At 42.2% G+C, this 19,895-nt stretch overlaps 1 protein-coding gene across 5 annotated transcripts in view; it reads right to left on the bottom strand.

Moving 5' to 3' along the window:
- Zzef1 (zinc finger ZZ-type and EF-hand domain containing 1) overlaps positions 1-19,895 on the bottom strand; it is a 130,909-nt gene that overhangs the window by 83,893 nt on the left and 27,121 nt on the right. For all 5 annotated transcript variants that reach the window (XM_076542845.1, XM_076542848.1, XM_076542847.1 and 2 more), the window contains exons 5-11: positions 19,443-19,642; positions 17,183-17,393; positions 11,423-11,539; positions 10,399-10,577; positions 8,096-8,194; positions 1,318-1,409; positions 208-356 (exon numbers count right to left, since the gene is read on the bottom strand). In XM_076542845.1, coding sequence (XP_076398960.1) covers positions 208-356; positions 1,318-1,409; positions 8,096-8,194; positions 10,399-10,577; positions 11,423-11,539; positions 17,183-17,393; positions 19,443-19,642 — 1,047 coding nt within the window. The remainder of the gene's footprint in view (positions 1-207; positions 357-1,317; positions 1,410-8,095; positions 8,195-10,398; positions 10,578-11,422; positions 11,540-17,182; positions 17,394-19,442; positions 19,643-19,895) is intronic.

Below are 19,895 nucleotides of genomic sequence, written 5' to 3'. Positions count from 1 at the left end.
TTTTTTTTTTTTTTTTTAAAGACCAAGTCTTACTATGTAGTGCTAGCTGGCCTAGAACTCACTATGTAGAACAGGCTAGCCTCAAACTCACAAAGGTCCACTTGTTTCTGCTTCCCAAACTCTGGGGTTAAAGGCATGTGGTATCACACCCAGCAAGAGAACAGATACATTCTTACTGACAACATGGACTTTCCCTCTGCTCTGTACCTGCTTTTTACAAACTGCCTCAGTTCCTGGAGCTTCCATTTGTCATATTTTTCAAACCGTTTGAAGTGCTCTTCTGCATGAAATTTATCAGAAGGTGAATTATAGGCAAATACCAGCCCACACTGAGCACCGATGCCACCACGGCGAACCTGGAAACAGAGGCAAAAATTCTGTGGCTATTTTATCTCCAGTTGATATGGTTAAGTTCTAACAGCTTACAGCACAGTGAAACCAATGAAGCAATATTCAAACATATTATGACCTGTAAGGTAAGAAAGCTATCCTACAAAATGCTAGCTTGGCTTTCTCCATCCTTACAGTCCCACCATTCAGAGACTTATATAACTGGATCCAAATTTGTACCCTGACCTCTGCTAGAGTACGGAGAAAGAGAAAAATAATCACTGCATACCCAGTGAAAGGTAAGGACCTCTGGAAACATAACTCAAATCACTTTTTCCCCCCAAGACAGGGTTTCTCTGTTTTGCCCTGGTTGTCCCAGAATTCACTCTATAGATCAGGCTGGCTTTGGATGCACAGAGACCCATTGCCTCTGCCTACTGAGTGCTGGGATTAAAGGCATGTGCCACTACTGCCCAGCTCAATTCACTTAAAATTTTATTATTATTATTATTATTATTATTATTATTATTATTATTATTATTTTATGTGTAGGGGTGTTTTGCTTGCATATATGTCTGTGCACTACACCCATGCTTGACACTACATAGTGAGTCACCACGTGGTTGCTGGGAATGGAACTCAGGTCCTCTGGAAGAGCACCCAGAGCTCTTAACTGCTAAGCTCTCTCCCCAGACCCTAATTCACTTTTTGTTTCTTTTCTTTTTCTTTCTCCCTTCCTTTCTTTCTTTTTCTTTTTTTGTTTTGTTTTGTTTTTGTTTTTGTTTTTTTTGAGACAGGGTTTCTCTGTGTAGTTTTGGTGCCTGTCCTGGATTTCGCTCTACAGACCAGGCTGGCCTGGAACTCACAGAGATTCCCCTGGCTCTGCCTCCCAAGTGCTGGGATTAAAGGCGCGTATAACCACCACCCAGCCCTAATTCACTTTTAAAAAGAAGTACCACTACTTAAAGAAGGTAGAAGGAAAATTACCATAATTCTGATCTGTGTAACTTGGAAGGCAGACTCAGTCCCTGCAGAAAAAATAGTACTTGCTCTGGTTTTTCCAGTCTCTGTAAGAAAACCTAAGAAAAATGAAAAGAAAGTTTAGATGTCTGAGTCATTTTTATAGTCCTAAGATCAAGAATCAACAAAAACAAGGGTAACTAGCCTATCTGGTACCTTTGTGACAACTAGAAAAACAATACCTCTTTGGGCAGATATGACTCCCTCCCCCATACCTCTCCCCCTGCAATAAGAGCACTAGCTAAGCACCCCCCCCCACACACACACACATACACACAAGGTGCAACCTCCTCAGACTGTGATTTTAAATCAAAGAGACAGAAAACTGCAGGATCAATCATCTGAATCACCCCTAAAGCCACGACTAATATTTCACTGGGCTGACAAAAGACAAGTAGGTTTAGCAGCTGAGAAAAAGATTAGCCAGCTTCTATATCATTCTGTCAGGAAAGATTATGAAAGACAACGAAATGGGAGGGGGATTACTGGGTCTCCTGTCTAACACATTCTGAGTTATCGCCAGCTTTTCCTGTCTCTAAGCTATTTTACAATTCTGTAAGTTGAATATTGAGGGTAATGCAAGTGATTTTTGCCCAAAGAAATAAAAATAAAAAAATAAAAGAAATAAACATCTATAGAAATGTAGGTGATTACTAACTGTAAGCAAATTCCAACATTCCTATTGGTCTTGGTGTGTTTTATGAATTTTCCATTTTTACTGTTGATAGTAACTTATTAATTCTTTCCTTCATTAAAAGTCAGAGTTATTCATCTATAGTTGTATGAGAGTCATAGAGTGTTTTGGGTTGCATTTTGTCTCTCAACTCACAAGAAGATCTGCTGCCACACACAATGTGCAGCAGTGTAATACAAGGACATGCTCAAGTCAGTGCTACATGAACACTCCTCCTGGGACCCTGACCTGCTTTCAACCATTCTCTTGTAAAGTCAAAACACTGAAATGAAGCTCATGTTCTCGTTCTCTCTCTCTCTCTCTCTCTCTCTCTCTCTCTCTCTCTCTCTCTCTCTCTCTCTCTCTCTCTGTTTTTGTTTTTGTTTTTGTTTTTTTATTTGTTTGAGACAGGGTTTCTTTGTATAACAAGTCTGGCTGTCCTAGAACTCACTCTGTAGACCAGGCTGGCTTCGAACTCACAGAGATCCTCCTGCCTCTGCCTCCCAAGTGATAGGATCAAAGGCATGGGCCATCACCGCCCAATGAAGTCCGTGTATTTCATACCTGAGTTCAGTAACATAGACTGGGTTTCCATAAGACAATGTGAAAAATGTATCACCAAGACCAAGAAAATGAATCCAAAGGAACCTTTACTAATTCATCACATGATCTGATTTTATTAGGGCTGAGAAGTAATACAATGGCAAAAACCCTTAAAACTACAACCGTTACCAAATAGCTATTCTGCCTACAATTTTAAGAAAGCATGGTGCCAGAAATACACACAATTTTAAGAGTAATATACCCAGACAATCCTAATTGTTCCCAGAGTCCTGAATGAATCTATTTATGGGAATTTATTGTATAAAATTGTTTTCTGGTTTTTAGAATCAGGGTTTCTGTGTAGCCCTGGCTGTCCTGGATTTCATTCTGTAGACCAAGCTGACCTTGGACTCAAAGATGCCCTGCCTCTGCCTTCCAGGTGCTAGGATTAAAGGTGTTCACCATCATGTCTTGCTGATTTATTTTATTTCTTTCTTCTTTCTTTCCTTCCTTCCTTTCTGACAGAGTCTCACTATGTAGCCTAGTTGGCCTGGAACTCACTATGTAAACCAAGACTGGCCATAAACTCACAGATATTTGTCAGTCTCTGCTTCTCCACTACTGGGTGGGATTGAACGTGTGCCACCACACTAGGCCAAAATAAATACTTTCAAAGATTTTAATTACTTGCTAATTTAATTTTATGTGTTTGTATGTGTGCCTGAATGTACGCATGTGTGCCACATGTATGTATATAGGTGCTTACAGAGCCCAGAAGAGGGCATTAGATTCCCTGGATCTGGAGTTACAAGTGATCTAAGACCACCTTATATGAGTGCTGGGAACTGAATCCAGATCCTCTGCAAAAGCAGAAAGTGTTCTTAGCTGCAAAACTACCTCTGCATCCCCAAAATAATTTAGTTTTTTTAAAGAAGGAATATATTGTAAAGGCTGAAATAGACTGTTCTCTAATTTACACATGCCTGTTTGTGGCACATGTACACCTGTGTTCACACACTGATACTCACATATATGAGCATACACACTAAAAAACAAATAACTCTGTGTTTCCTTGTCTTGCCTTTAACTTTTTTGTTTTTTTGAGACAGGCTATCACTATATAGCCTAGGCTGGCCTTGAACATCTGATATTCCTGCCTCACACTGCTGAATGTTAAGACTATAGGTGTGGACCACCTTGCCCGGTCAGTTGCTCCCTACCTGCCAATGACAGAAGTAAACACTTAGCCAGTCACAGACTTGAAGGATTTAATGCATCTGTCCCTCCAGCTCCTACTGGTCAATTATCCTTTAAAGACCCAAGCATTAGAAGCAATAACTTCCATTCAGAAGTTAAGAAACATCAGCTGTCTCAAATGTCAAGATTCTTTCCCTGAACATTCTCAGACACTCTAGTGGCATTTGCCTAAAATTGGAACATCCTAGACAAGAGGAAATAGAAGTGTGTGTACCAATCAGAGAGCTTTTACTGTTCTAAGGGAAAGAGAAACAGCCATTCCTCTTGCACTGGCTCTTTAGGCTCATTTATTCAGCTAAGAAATCCACGTATGTCCCAAGTTTCCAGACAGCTAGAGCTGGGTGAGGAGTGTTTAGGAGAAGTCAAGGGCTTCTGTCCACACCCCATACTCTAAACCACATCAAGAAACAGAAAATCTACCACCATAGCCCAAATCTAAAACTTCACCCATCCAAAGTGAAGAGAGTAGGAAGGGGATGTGGGTAGCAAAGGTTCCAGGCAGAATAAGGAAGTATTCAAATCAGGTAAGAGACAAGGCCTCTTACAGGTCTTACAGATAGGGGAAGCCTGTGCAGATTTTCAGACTGAACAGTGCTAAAAGTCCACACTGTAAAGCAGGCAGGAAATACTGTAAAAGCATGTGGAGGGATACTTTACAGCAGTTTGGGGGAACACTGTAAAGCATGTGGAGGGATACTATAAAGCAGGTGGAGGATACTGTAAAGCAGGTGGAGGATACTATAAAGCAGGTGGAGGATACTGTAAAGCAGGTGGGGGATACTGTGAAGCAGGCGGAGGATACTGTAAAGCAGGTGGAGAATACTGTGAAGCAGGTGAAGGATACTGTGAAGCAGGTGGAAGATACTGTGAAGCAGGTGGAGGATACTGTGAAGCAGGTGGGGGATATTGTAAAGCAGGTGGAGGATACTATAAAGCAGGTGGTAGATACTGTAAAGCAGGTGGAGGATACTGTAAAGCAGGTGGAGAATACTGTGAAGCAGGTGAAGGATACTGTGAAGCAGGTGGAGGATACTGTGAAGCAGGTGAAGGATACTGTGAAGCAGGTGGGGGATACTGTAAAGCAGGTGGAGGATACTGTGAGGCAGGTGGGGGATACTGTAAAGCAGGTGGAGGATACTGTAAAGCAGGTGGGGGATACTGTAAAGCAGGTGAAGGATACTGTGAAGCAGGTGGAGGATACTGTAAAGCAGGTGAAGGATACTATGAAGCAGGTGGAGAATACTGTGAAGCAGGTGGGGGATACTGTGAAGCAGGTGGGGGGCACTATAAAGCATGTGGAGGGATACTGTAAAGCAGGTGGGGATACTGTGAAGCAGGTGGAGGATACTGTAAAGCAGGTGGAGGATACTGTGAAGCAGGTGGGGGATACTGTGAAGCAGGTGGGGGATACTGTGAAGCAGGGGAGGGCACTATAAAGCATGTGGAGGGATACTGTAAAGCAGGTGGAGGATACTGTAAAGCAGGTGGAGGATACTGTGAAGCAGGTGGGGGATATTGTAAAGCAGGTGGAGGATACTGTGAAGCAGGTGGAAGATACTGTAAAGCAGGTGGATACTGTGAAGCAGGTGGAGAATACTGTGAAGCAGGTGAAGGATACTGTGAAGCAGGTGGAGGATACTGTAAAGCAGGTGGAGGATACTGTAAAGAGGGGGAGGATACTGTAAAGAGGGGGAGGATACTGTAAAGCAGGTGGAGGATACTGTGAAGCAGGTGGAGAATACTGTGAAGCAGGTGGGGATACTGTGAAGCAGGTGGAGGATACTGTAAAGCAGGTGAAGGATACTGTGAAGCAGGTGGAGGATACTGTGAAGCAGGTGGGGGATACTGTGAAGCAGGTGGGGGGCACTATAAAGCATGTGGAGGGATACTGTAAAGCAGGTGGAGGATACTGTAAAGCAGGTGGAGGATACTGTAAAGCAGGTGAAGGATACTGTGAAGCAGTTGGAGGATACTGTGAAGCAGGTGGGGGATACTGTAAAGCAGGTGGAGGATACTGTAAAGCAGGTGGAGGATACTGTGAAGCAGTTGGAGGATACTGTGAAGCAGGTGGGGGATACTGTAAAGCAGGTGGGGGATACTGTGAAGCAGGTGGAGGATACTGTAAAGCAGGTGGAGGATACTGTGAAGCAGGTGGAGGATACTGTGAAGCAGGTGGGGGATACTGTGAAGCAGGTGGAGGATACTGTAAAGCAGGTGGAGGATACTGTAAAGCAGGTGGAGGATACTGTAAAGCAGGTGGGGGTACTGTAAAGCAGGTGGGGGGCACTATAAAAACAGGAGGGGGTACTGTAAAAACAGGTGGGGGATACTGTAAAACAGGTGGGGAGGATACTGTAAAGCAAGTAAGGCGATATTGTAAAGCAGGTGGTGGTGGTGGGGATACTGTAAAGGCAGTATATACAGGCAGAGAATACACCTATAGACCCAGCAATCACAGGAGGCCAGGACAGCAGGATCATGAGTTTGAGGTCAGCTTTGGCAACATAGTAAGATCCTCATTCAAAACTAAACTAAGCCAAGAAGTCCACATTCTGATGCTAGAAAATTCTACTTCCACATGTAACAGAGACAAAAATTCCAATTCTTTAGAGTAGAGGGAAAATGCAGAGGATCTTTTGCAAAGCCATTTTGATTTGGTTGGGTGCAGGGATGATTAAGGGGCAAAAAGCTGCCACCACCTTCTTCCAATATCCTACCACACCCCCATCTCTGGGAGGCAGGTAAGTTAATGGTCTACTGTGAATTTCAGTGTGGAAGATATATAGATTCAGTGGAGGAAAGCTCTTTGTGGAGGCTACGAGCTCAGGAGTGTAAGGAACCATCTTGTGCAAAATCTATTTCTTGAGAGGTCCCCAAGGACCGGAGGTGTAACAGGGAGCCTAACTGGTGGAAACAGGAGGGGAAAGGGCAAGGCTGAAGAAATGAAAGCCTGCAGGCTCCAAGGAAGGCTACAGCAAAACCAAATCTAGAGCAGGAAGGCCAGGCCAGGCCAGTGTTTACAGCCACTAGAACATCCCACTTGACTGAATCATAAGATTCAAAGCAGTATAGTGAACAGGAAAGAGACACATGCAAGAACTGATCAAGTGGCCACCAAGATAGAGAGGGAAAGGCTCACGACTGTGCCTGTGTGGGGAGAAGAGCCTACAGCAGAGTGAAGCACACACAAACATACACGTGTGCTAGAGGTGAAGACGTTTCCTCCAACACATCAAATGCCAGGGCAGCTGTAGTGTCCTCAGAGATGCCCTCAGGTATCTGGGCTAAGGACCCATTGCCTCTCTCAACACTTTCAACCAACTCAACAGAAAGTCAATCTAAACTTAAAAACAATTAAATGTGCTACATGCCTTTAATCCCAGCACCCGGGAGGCAGGGGCAGGCATATCTCTGAGTTCGAGGCCAGACTGGTCTACAGAGTGAGTTACACAGAGAAACCCTGTCTCAAAAAAAGGGGGGAAAAATGCAGTCACTTTTTCTATTCTAAGAAGAGGAGTCCTTGCTTTGTAAAACTTCAATTTGAACAGCCCCAGGCTGTCAAATATTTAATGTTACAGGTCATTACTCATCTAGACAACAGCTGAGCTGGACAAAGTGTACAGAAGCCACTGATGCCAACCTGAGGTGAAGACTAATGTCTTTGGTGACTCATGCTGTAATCCCAGCACTTAGGAAGTGAAAACAGAAGGACTGCCTTGAGTTAAAGGCTAGCCTGGGGCTGGAGAGATGGCTCAGAGGTTAAGAACACCGTCTGCTCTTCCAGAGGACCTGAGTTCAATTCCCAAACCACATGGTGGCTCATAACCATCTGTAATGAGATCTGGCGCCCTCTTCTGTATACATAATAAATAAATAAATCTTAAAAAATAAATAAATAAAGGCTAGCCTGGGCCACATAGTGAGACCCTGTTTCAAAACAATAAAACCCACTAACATCTAGGGGCAGAAGAGACGACTTTGTAATTACAGCACTTGCTGTTTTTACAGAGGACTTAGATTCTGTTCCCAGCACCTACATGTGGGCTTACAACTATTCAGAGGGTATGATGCCCTCAAACTGGCCTCCTAGGGCACTAGGCACACATACAGTACACATACATACACATGGGCAAAACACTAATACACATTTAAAATTTTTTTTATTTTCACACACATACCCAAAACACCAACATCTGAAAATGTTCTAGGTCAGAGTGTGAGTTCACATAGCTGCCTCCTGTGCATACTAGCAATAGATCATATAGCACTTACCATCCCTTGTCCATGGCTCTACAAGGAGGTTTTCAGGTCCTGACTTATCTTCTTTTCCTTTGACATCACAAGCTTGAAGAGTCAACTGGAGAGGTTTACCTAACCAAAGAAAAGATAGGGCAAGTTTTAAGCTAGGTCCACAAAAAGATAAAATTGGCAGAAATGTAGGGCCTATGCCCACCCAGACTGCTAAAGCTTTCATGTATAAAAGGCAAAGTAGGGGCCAGCAAGATGCTGCCAAATCTGATGACCTAAGTTTGATCCTCAGGATCTACACAGTGCAAGAAGGAAAGAAGAACTGATTCCTTCAAGTTGTTTCTGACTCTCACATGGTACACACACACACACACACACACACACACACACACACACACACACACTTTTAAAAAACTGGGGGAGGAAGTGCTGGGAGATGGCTCAGCATACTTCCAGAGAACCTGAGCCCAGTTTCTAGCACCCACATCAGATGGCTCACAACTGTCTGTAACTAAGCCCTGGGAATCTGATACTTTTTTTCTGTACTCCAAGAGTGTCTGCACTCATGTACGCATACGCAAACAAAGACACACTACACTCACATAAGTAAAGAATAATAAAAATAAACCTTAAAATATTTTAAAAAGATAAATGAAAGGTTAAATAGGATGGTAATAGTAGACAAAAGTTGATACTGCCACTATGTGCTTTCCTGAAAGAGAAAAAGCATAGCCTATGTTTCTGAGTTAGTTTACGGAGCAGTCTCTAGAAAAATCACTTTTTAGAAACAAACATCACAATATATAGATTAATACTACAGACTCAACATATGGAAGGATTCCTAAGATACTGTTTGAAGTAAAAAGTCCGTTTCATTGGATGTGTATTTAAGTATATATGTTTCAGATCTCTTTAAACTATCTGCGAGAGGGTGGGGAGACAGCTCGATGAAGGCAAATCTAAAAAGCTGAAGTCAATCCCTGGAGCCCATGGAGGAAGGATAGAACTGAATCCTCAAAGCTGTCCTCTGACCTCCACACAGGCACTGTGGCATATGTGCACATCCCCATATCATACAATAATAATAAATATAATATAAATAAATAAATCCAAGCAAAATTGGAAAGTCTGAAGAAAAAAATCAAATTTTGCTACAACGAACTGAAAAACAGTTGTTTTTAATAACCAGCTGAAATGTAGTGGCACATACATTTACTCCCAGGATGCAGGAGGCAAAGGCAAGTGAGTTTGAGGCCAGCCTGGTGTCTACATATCAAGTTCCAGGCCAGCCAGAGATATATAGTGAGATCCTGTCTCTAAATAAAAAAATAAGAAAATAGCAAATACCCAGTAACCTCTAGAATAGCCCGGAACTAATCATTGTTAGTCATGTGCATTCCTTTCCATATTCTTCATCTTTCCTCTGCTCCCTGTCCCAACAACCCCAATATGAATGATAAACATTTCTTGCAAACACTTTAAGATGCCACCTCAACTTCCCACCCAGCCATGCCTGTTCTTGGCCCAGTTTCTCCAGAGACTTTGCCAGTGTACAGAGAAACTGGATTCATATGACAATTGTCTAACTTTAAAAATTAAACATAAAATAAATCATCAAGTTGTATTATGTTGTGCAAACATCACGGTGGGAATATCCCAGTAATACCTGTAATACTGAAGAAGATCAATCACTGAACTTAGTGGAAGACAATTTTGCCACCAGAGGCTGGTATGGTAAATACATTGCTTCTCACAGCCAGGTTGCAATCACTGTGAACAGCTTTATGGGAACTGGGTTGAGATGTACTGGGGGTCTCATGCTAGGTCAACCACAAAGTGCTGAGATGGGCCCAGGCAGGGAAAGCAATGGCAGGCACACACATGTTCCTGAGCAGCCATGTTGTGAGTGCAATGATCCCTCTGCACCAGGTCTCAGTGAGCTCTCTCCCTCCAGATGAGAAATGCTCTAACTTCCCAAGTCTCTCTACTTACATAATGACACACACTTGTACTTCACCAAAGATGGCTGTGCTCAAAATGGCTACCAAACCCAAGTCATTGTACTAGAAAATCCAAGAACCATCAGGGGATACTTGGATGTCTTCTGCCAACCTGCTATAAATGACCCATGGATACCCTCCTTCTCCTATCAATTCCAGAGAAAAGCTAGTAGTCAGAGGATGTGCTCATCCAGGGACCAGGGCACCACTATTACAACCCAGCCTACACACTATCCAGAAAGACCAGAAGAGGCCAAAGGGCACCTGGAAAGGGTAGCATTATGATTTGTCCACTGCTAGCATTTCCATCATGCCCAGGTCATTTACCATATTTCAGGAGCAGGTTCTGCCTGACAGATGCCATGGATGAGATGAGGGATGAGGCATCATAGCGTGTGTCCAAGTGGTCAGTGATGGTACACAGAGAGCTCATCACTTTGGCAATACTTCCTCTTGCTAGTGCAAAAGCCAGAAGAGTCAGTTCTACCTCTGGAGTAGAACAGCAGCTACAAAGAATAAGCAAAAAACTTTTCACTTCCTAAAAGACAAAAAACCAGACAGCTCAAACCTATGTAATCAATCCCTATAAGTAAAATTAGCCAGTCATGTGCTGTCCAGATGTTTACCAGAAATGCGGTTTCAAAATCCTTAATATAACCCAAGGAAAAGCAGAATCAACCCAAGGGTCAGAAAATTAAATCCTCACCTTTGAAACTTTAATAATACAGAGCAATTTATTAAGCCAAAGATAAATGAACAACTGCAGCCAGTCTCCATCAGGAACCCTTGGGAATGAGCTGGGCTGGACACAGAGCTGACAGTGCATTACTTGAGAAGCACGAAAACTCTTAGATATACTTCTCTGTCTTTCCAAACACGCCGTAACAGACACTTACAGCTATCTGTGTCTCTCAGGGAACGGTCAATGTCCTGAGGGCTTGCTGTAGAGAGCCAAGTATCTTCACACCAAGTGTTCCATTCTATAAAGTTACCAAGGCACCCTTTCCCAGTTCTATAGGCAACTAGGCTTGTTAGTCCTGCATGTAAGCAAGCTGACTGGAGGCCACAGGCTGGGGAGAAGAATGAATTAAGAGGCCTGCATCTTAGACTTGGACACATCTCTTCTAAATAAATCAGAGACCAACTTCCTCTGCATCCCAATTCTTAAAGTCAGGTGATACTGGAGGTTACCAGGGTTAATTAAATTAGAATGGATTATTTCACTTTCTCTTTGGTTACTAAAAATGAGTCATTTTTAGTGGAAACGTTCTTCTAAATTTTTCTTAAGAACTGAATGAGCATATCTGCCCGCCCCACACAAGTTGTTCACCTCAGCATCCTTGATTTTTACCTAGTTATCCTTACGAGGAAGCTGTCCACTTCTTCCAGAACATTGGGAGACAGGAAAGTTGAGAAGTCTGTGGATCCTGGGGAGAGGGACAGTGGTGGCATGTGCTGCAGTGCCTTCCTAGGGAAGTAACGTGTGCAATCAGAGCAAAGCCAGACATGATAGCAGACAAAAGCACATCATCAACTCTGTGCTCAAGAATCTTTTGAGCAGCCGGGCGGTGGTGGTGCACGCCTTTAATCCCAGCACTTGGGAGGCAGAGCCAGGCGGATCTCTTTGAGTTCGAGGCTAGCCTGGGCTACCAAGTGAGTTCCAGGAAAGGTGCAAAGCTACACAGAGAAACCCTGTCTCGAAAAACCAAATCTTTTGAGCTAGTAGAGAGTATTCCTGTGGAGAGCCTGGTGCACAGTATAAACTGAACTTGTGTCCCCAAGAGTCATATGCTAAGCAGTTTAGCAGGGTTTCACTTTTTTCCTTTTTTGGAAGAGTTCTTTCCCACTGTGTAACTTCCTTGGCTCCCTGGAACTCAAGTTAAGTGGTAAGAATAAAAGACACAGACGCATGAAAACTGGCCCCAAGATAGAGCTGTGTGGATTTAGGAGAAAGTTTGCTTTGTACCAGGACCTTAGGAGCTACAGCATCTAAACAGGTGTCACAAATTGTATTGGTTCCTGGGGAGATCAGCACCATCATGTTTCCTGTGCCTGTTGTGGTCTTTTGGCCTCTTCACCTTAATGTTTGTTTTAAATTTATTTACCAGGTGATTACTGACTGGGTGCTAATGGTGCACTGAGTATGTGGGTGAACCATGAAACACTTGAAGGTATGCCAGGAACGCACAAAAACATCAAAAGCTAAGCATGGTGGCTCACACCAGAATTATATAGGCTGAAGCAGGGGGATCACAAGTTTGATGTCAGCCTGGGTTATATGGTGAGACTTGGTCTCAAACAAAGAACCCACCCCCCAAATTCTAGAATTGATCATTCTTTATTATTATTTTTATAGATTTCATTTTTATTTTTGTGTGCATGCATATGCACCACTAAGGCATCTCTGTAGACTATTATTATTTATTTTATTTATTTAGGGTAGAGGGTTTTTATTTGTTTGTTTGGTTTTTGGCAGTCCTGGGGATTGAACCTAGGGCCTCTTACATGCTAGCAAAGTATCAGCCCTTTGTTTTTCTTGGGACAGGGTCTTGCTATGTAGTCCAGCCTGGGCTTAAACTCATGGAAATCCTCTTGCCCCGGCCTCATGAGCGCTGGAATTATAGATGTATGTCACCATGTCTGATAATTTTTCTACATTTCAAAATACAGACCATATAGCATCCTAACACTCTGTCAGCTTCCCTTCTGCTCTCATTTTCCCTGCCTGCCTGCCAGTCATTTGGAGCTGTGCTGGCAACTATGCTCAGATGTAGGTATCAATAAAGGCAAAATCACATAGTCATTTATGGGATTCATTTTCTCCCATACAAGTAAACATTCACTTTGCCCTAAATATATTTGTAATTATTTCTCTTCAAAGCACATTTTTTATTTTGTAATGCCTTTAGATAACTGATCTTTAAAAGTCAGGGGAAATGAAAGTACTATTGCATATGTACTAAGACAATGGAGCAGAAATATTTTGCAACAAACTGATACATCAAAAAAAAAAAAAAAGATATGGGGCTGGGTGTGGTGGTGCACGCCTTTAGTCCCAGTGCTCAAGAGGCAGAGGCACGCAGGTCCCTATGAATTCAAGGCTAGCCTGGTCTACATAGTGAGTTCCAGGATAGCCTGGGCTATGTAAAAGACCCTTTCTCAAAAGAAGCAAAGAAACAAACAATAAAAACTAAGATAGAAAGCTCTTTCTCTCTCCCTTCCTGGAAACCCAGTGCACCCCGGTGGAGCTGTGGGTGACAGAGGCGCTGTGTGTGGCCTATACTTGGGTATGGAGCCTGAGCAGAGTGAGTGAGGTATCTGCAACAAAGGGACAGACCAGTAATGGGATAAAGGTGCCAATCAGAATGAGGAGGGTGGCATGACACAGGGTATAAGAACTTGAGGGACAAAAAGGTACCTGGGCAAGGATGCTCACAGCAGTGGCTCTATTAATGGCACTGCAGCAGGAAAGGACATGTGGAGGGTGTCTGCAAGGGCAGGGGCAAGGAACCTGGTTGTATAGAGGAAGACTAAGGAAATAAGCAAGTTAATGCATGAAAAACAACAGGAGCCACTTCTTACTATTAGAGAAGGAAATGACACATCCAAAACCAGAAAACTACAATAGACCCCATGGTGCTGAATTGGAGGTGGAAAAACTCATGTAAACTTGGTTCTTAGTATTCGAGATGCAGAAATATAGGTGTGAATATATGTATGTGCCTATGTTTTTTTTTTTTTTTTTTTTGGTTTTTCGAGACAGGGTTTCTCTGTGTAGCTTTGCGCCTTTTCCTGGAACTCACTTGGTAGTCCAGGCTGGCCTCGAACTCACAGAGATCCGCCTGCCTCTGCCTCCCGAGTGCTGGGATTAAAGGCGTGAGCCACCACCGCCCGGCTGTGCCTATGTTTTATTTAAATGTAAAATTGAGTTTGCTGGCTGTTTACTGAAAGGACCTAGGAGAAGTAATCACCTTTACAGCAATGAGCTGAGTTTCAAAATAACATTCTCCAAGGACTTGGCCTGGACAGTAATAGCACAGCCCTGTCTAAAAAGAAAAAGGTGAAGAAAGGGAACTATTTTATAATGACAATTCTAAAAACAATGGGGAGCTAGACAGACAGACAGAAATAAATAGAGATATAATACAAAAGGACGCACAAATTCAGACTGAAGGGACTGCCACACCAAATCCGGGACTGTGTGAGCATCAAAACTGTGGTTGGAGGTAGAGAGATGGTTCAGGGGTTAAAAAAAAGCACTTGCTGTTTTTGTCAATGTGCTGGGTTTGGTTCCTGGCACCTACACTGGGTGGCTTACAACTGCCTACAACTCCAGTTCCAAGAGATCCAAGAATCTCGTCTGGCATCTGCGGGTACTGCATACATGTGGTATACATAGAGACAAACAGGCACACAAAAAACAAAGATGCTTTTAAGAACTGTGGTTAAGGGTAGTGGTGGTGCGTGTCTTTAATCCCAGCACTCAGGAGGCAGAGGCAGGTGGATCTCAGTGAGTTGAAGGCCAGCCTGGTCTGCAGAGTGAGTTCTAGGACAGCCAGGGCTAAACAGAGAAACCCTGTCTTGAAAAACTAAAAGAAAAACAAACAAACAAAAAACTGTGGTTAACTCTAAGTCAGTGTATAAAAACAGGGATCTGTGAGTCCTTACCTAATATAAACAGAAACTTTCATAGGGTGCTTACATAGCCACTAAGCACCTCCTTACCAAATAATCAATTATAAAGAAAAATGTAATTCTAGAGTTGAAAAATCTGGCAAAGGTCAAAGTTGACCCAGCAGTTCTAAGAACAGGACAGTCTGTAGCTGTGCTACTAGATGAAATGCAATGAGAGCATAGAACCACTTCTAGGACATTCCTGCTCAAGATACAAAACATAACCAGGCCTGGTGGCACACACTTGGGATCCCAGCACTTGGAAGGATTGTGAGTCGCAGGCTAGCCTGGCTACACAGTAAGACTCTCAATCAAGCAAAATGAAATAAAAAACCCAAATCTGTTTGTGATGAAACATCAGATGCACCAGAATCATAGGCACTCTTCAAAATAACTGACTTGTAATTTTCAGAGGGGTCAAGTGCTATGTTGGATGTTTGGTTCATATAGGTCTGTGAAAGAAACCGTCATTCAAGGATGATTTTTAGCCTTTGCAGCTGAAGGGCAATTAGCTTCTGGTGAACTGACTGACTTTTAAATTTTATCTTTATTGTTATACAATTTACACTTTAGCAAGTCAATTTCTGCATATCAAAACCTCTTATCTGAAGCTCCCCAAAGAGAAAAATGCCAAAGCAATTTCTAGTCACAGGACCTGGTTTTCTGAGTCTTCCAACACCCAAATTTTGCATAGGCTTTGAACCTTTTAGGAAACACTCAGAAAAGGTTTACATACTTGGGGGCTGGAGAGATGGCTCAGAAGTTAAGAGAACTGGCTGCTCTTCCAGAGGTCCTGAGTTCAGTTCCCAGCAACCACATGGTGGCTCACAACCATCCGTAATGAGATCTGGTGCCCTCTTCTGGCCTTCTGGCCTACAAGCATACAGGCAAGCAGAACACTGTATACGCAGTAAATAAATCTTAAAAATCTAATAAAAAATTACATAAGTCAAACAGAAGGTATGGGACACAAAAGGTAGGTCAAAGTCAGGTGCTGCAAAACTCTGGGAACTCTACAGTCAAGATCATTAAAGTCAAGGAAAGAATGAGGAAATGTTCTAGACTTCGAGAAACTAAAGGGGTATGCCAAGGAAATGCAAAATACAACTCAGGACTAGATCCTCTTGCTAAAGGACTTTATTGGGACAACTTGAAAACCCAAATGGAATTTTAGGGCTACACATACATTAATGTCCTCATTTGGTGGTTTTCAGAAATGTTTATAGGGAGCACGTTATTAAAGTATTCAGGAACAACAGGGTAACAAATTACTCCCATATGACTGGATAAAATTTGATTATTCTTGCCATGTTTCTCTAAGTTTAAAAGGTTTAATAAAAATGATTTTAGAGACAGGGTTTCTCTGTGTAGCCCTGGCTGTCCTGTAACCAGCTCTGTAGATCAAACTGGCTTTGAACTCAGACATCTGCCTGCCTCTGCCTCCCGAGTGCTGGGATTAAATTTGTGCACCACCACTCTTAACCACAGTTTAAAAAAAAAAATCTTTGTTTTTATTTTTGTGTGCCTGTTTGTCTATGCGTACACTGTATGTACACACCCAGCAATAAAAATGATTTTAAGACAGGGTTAAAGGGTGGGGGGTTGGCCACCTCTTCCCCACAGAGTTAGCATTGGCTGTAGTGTCACTTACTAAAGTTGTACAAATAACACTAATCTCAAAAGTGGACAGGAGAATAAATACAAGATGCCTCCTTCATGCCCACACTTGAGAGTGATACTAATGATACATTCTGTTATTGAACCCACATGCAATACACTAGCAATTCATTACTACAGAACTATCTTTTTAAAAAACAAGGTCTTACTAAGTAGCTCTGGCTGGCTGGAACTTGCCATAAAGAGGAGACGCACTTTAAATTTGCAGAAATCCCACCGACACCTCCCCAGGGCTGGGAGGAAGGTATAGCTTTTGTTCAACATGTTCCTACTTGACTGTGGGGCTCCTTCAACAAGAGAATAAATTAGTATCTTTGAAAATCTTTAACTCACTAGTGAAAAGAACTCCCAACATGAGAGTCCAAAGACCTAGATCCAAACTGACTCATCTCTGGCTGGTTGTGTGACTGGAAGATCACTAGATCCTCACCTACAAAATGAGGATGTCTTACAGAAGCACTTGAGTGTCTGCAGGGAAAACAAGAACCAACATGTGAAAATGCTGTCTAACAGTAAATGTTACACAATGAGTAACTGCTCCTGATGCATAAAGAGTAGAGACGGTATGGCTGACTTCAGTTAGGGAACTAATGAGTTAATGAAGAAAGACACTGGAGGAACTGTGTTAGCAGGGCAGAGGGTGGAACAGACTCTTCCTCAGTCTACAAAGTCAGAACATCAATCAGAGTAGAGCAGAGCCCTGAGGCAGGGTTAGTCAGGATGCTCCCACCTTGACAGTATGGGCACCAGAGTGACTTACTGAGTATTGTGCAGCACTGTCTGGACGAAGGCAGGATTTGTCTCCATTGAAGCTGTCACCAGAGATGTCAGCAGAGACCAGTACCATATTGCAGAGGCATCAGAGACTGAGACTCCCGATTTCTTAACTCTCTGAAAGCCAACAGCCCTCAGACCGTGAATCCTGGTGTCACACCCATCACTAAGACAGCGCTTTATGTTTATCTGGACATCTGTGGAGCACAAACAACAGGGTCAGCAGTAGAGCCATGTCTTTAAAGGGGCAGGAAATGGTAGGCTCTCAAATAAAAGCAAAATGGAAAATTGTAAAGATATATTTTGGTAACAGAAATAAATTATGTGTGCAATGGAACTAGCATAGAATTAACCTATCACAAAAACACTGATGAATCTCAGAAATCATAAGAATAATGTGTAAACTTAGGAATGAGGCATAATAAAACTTCTTCAGAACTTTATGAATTTTGAAAATTACACAGAATTGTATAAAGTTTCACATAATGTATGGTTTGAACATTTCTGGAATTCTTTCTAGAGTTTTGTTTCAGTAGCTGACTTATAGACAGTTGTGAGAAGGTCTTTTTAACAACCAAGTCCAAATAGAGGATGCAACATGACTCATTTTCAGATGTGACAACTGCTTAGGCGGCTGAAAAAGGGAAGACATTTGAAAGGACACATCTGAGAGGAAGAGCACCACAGCCTAAGGCAGAGAGCTTCTACTCTACAAGCATTACTATTTCTTTGTGTAGGGGAGAGACAGAGACACTAGCTCCCTAGCCTCAGCTCCTTTGAGCAAAGTAAAAGCACTTTTAGCCCAGGAAAGCATTAAAAGAAGTAAGACATGAAGCATTCTGGCTCCCTAAATGAAATAAAGGTAGAAAAAAAATACCTCAAGACTGTTATTTCCAAAATGCTATATATGAACAACTTTATAATATATAAAAAAAATATAAATGTCCAAGAATAAAGGGTAGGTTAGAACTGAGAGATTTTTATAACTCTTAAAAAAGGCATCATCACTATATGTTGTTGAATAATCTTTTTGAATACTGTGAAGATGTGTCACTCGGATTGGTTTAATAAAAAGCTAAATGGTCAATAGTTAGGATTTTCAGGGCAGAGAGAATGCTGGGAAGAAGAAGGGACAGTCACCAGCCAGAGGGATAGGGAGCAAGACATTCAAGAGGACAGGAAAATGCCACAAGTTACGGGACAACACATACATGAGTAGAAAAGGGTTAATTTAAGTTATAAGAGCTAGTGCCTCTTCTGGCATGCAGGCATACATGTGGACACAACATTGTGTACATAATAAATAAGTAAATATTAAAAAAAAAGAGCTAGTGGGACAAACCTAAGCTATTGGCCAAGCTTTCATAATTAATAATAAGTCTCCACATCATGATTTGAAAGCTGGCTGCAGGACAGTAAAATCCACCTACAACTATACGAGATGTCAACACATTAAAAATACAAAAGAGAGTCAGGTGACAGTGGTGCACACCTTTAATCTCAGCACTCGGGAGGCAGAGACAGGTGGATCTCTGTGAGTTTGAGGCCAGCCTGGTCTACAGAGCGAGATCCAGGACAGGTACCAAAACTACACAAAGAAACCCTGTCTCATAAAAAAAAAAAAAAAAAAAAAAGCCTAGCATGGCGGCACATGCCTTTAATCCCAGTACTTGGGAGGCAGTGGCAGGTAGATCTCTGTGAGTTTGAGGCCAACCTGAACTACACAGAGAGTTTCAGGACAGCCAGAGTTACATGGTGAGATCCTATTTCAAAAAAACAAACAACAAAAACAAAAAACAATAAAAATACAAAAGAATGTGAGCAGAATATTATAATCTTTGGGAAATGCTATGTATACTACATGTAAATATATATAATACTATTTTTTTTATGAAAGAGTGCTTTTTATATGTGTGTATGTATAAACACACACAAACAAATTCATAAACACAAGAAGTGGTCCGGAAAGAGCCACACCAAAGCAGCTGTGACTTGACAACCCCTGTGTAGTAAGATTTTGAATATTTTTTGTTTGTCTATATTTGCTAGTTTTTGAGTAAGAAAATAACAACAATATACTTTTAATTACAAAAAAGCTTCATTACTCTTCTATAGTTTTTAGAATTACTTAATAGATAAAATAATGGGTGTAATAGAAGCAAATCAAATCTCAAGACTTCAGAGGCCTTCTTAAGACTTAGCAAAGATCACCCCCTCCCCTCCTTCACCCACTGCCCTGGACTCACAGAGCTGACTGATGTTGGCATTTTCCAGCAGTGTCACGTAGCCAGTGACATTGCTAGGGATGTGCACGTCTCGTACTTCCTGCAGATCACTGGCACTCCTCCCCACAGCCACTGTCACTTGCTGTGGCATGTAGCTCTGGTCAGTGGCAGCCACTGCAATGGACAGATGCCTAAGCACGACATCCGGCTTCATCTTCAAACTGGAAAACAGAGCACAGAAACCACCCATGTTTGCATGGCCCAAATGCTGGTGGAGCCCCAGGCCCCATCTTTGGATCTTCCATTTGTTGCATATATATATATATATATATATATATATATATATATATATATATATATATATATATATATATAGCTTTTCTTTTCTTTTTGTTTTTAAAGACAGGGTTTCTTTGTGTAGTTTTGGTGCCTGTCCTGGATCTCGCTTTGTAGCCCAGGCTGGCCTCGAACCAG

The sequence above is a fragment of the Peromyscus maniculatus genome, chromosome 8, assembly GCF_049852395.1.
Source record: "Peromyscus maniculatus bairdii isolate BWxNUB_F1_BW_parent chromosome 8, HU_Pman_BW_mat_3.1, whole genome shotgun sequence".
Classification (NCBI taxonomy): Eukaryota; Metazoa; Chordata; class Mammalia; order Rodentia; family Cricetidae; genus Peromyscus; species Peromyscus maniculatus.
Note: the sequence above shows the minus strand (reverse complement) of the source record. Positions and strands in the feature narration are given on the sequence as shown.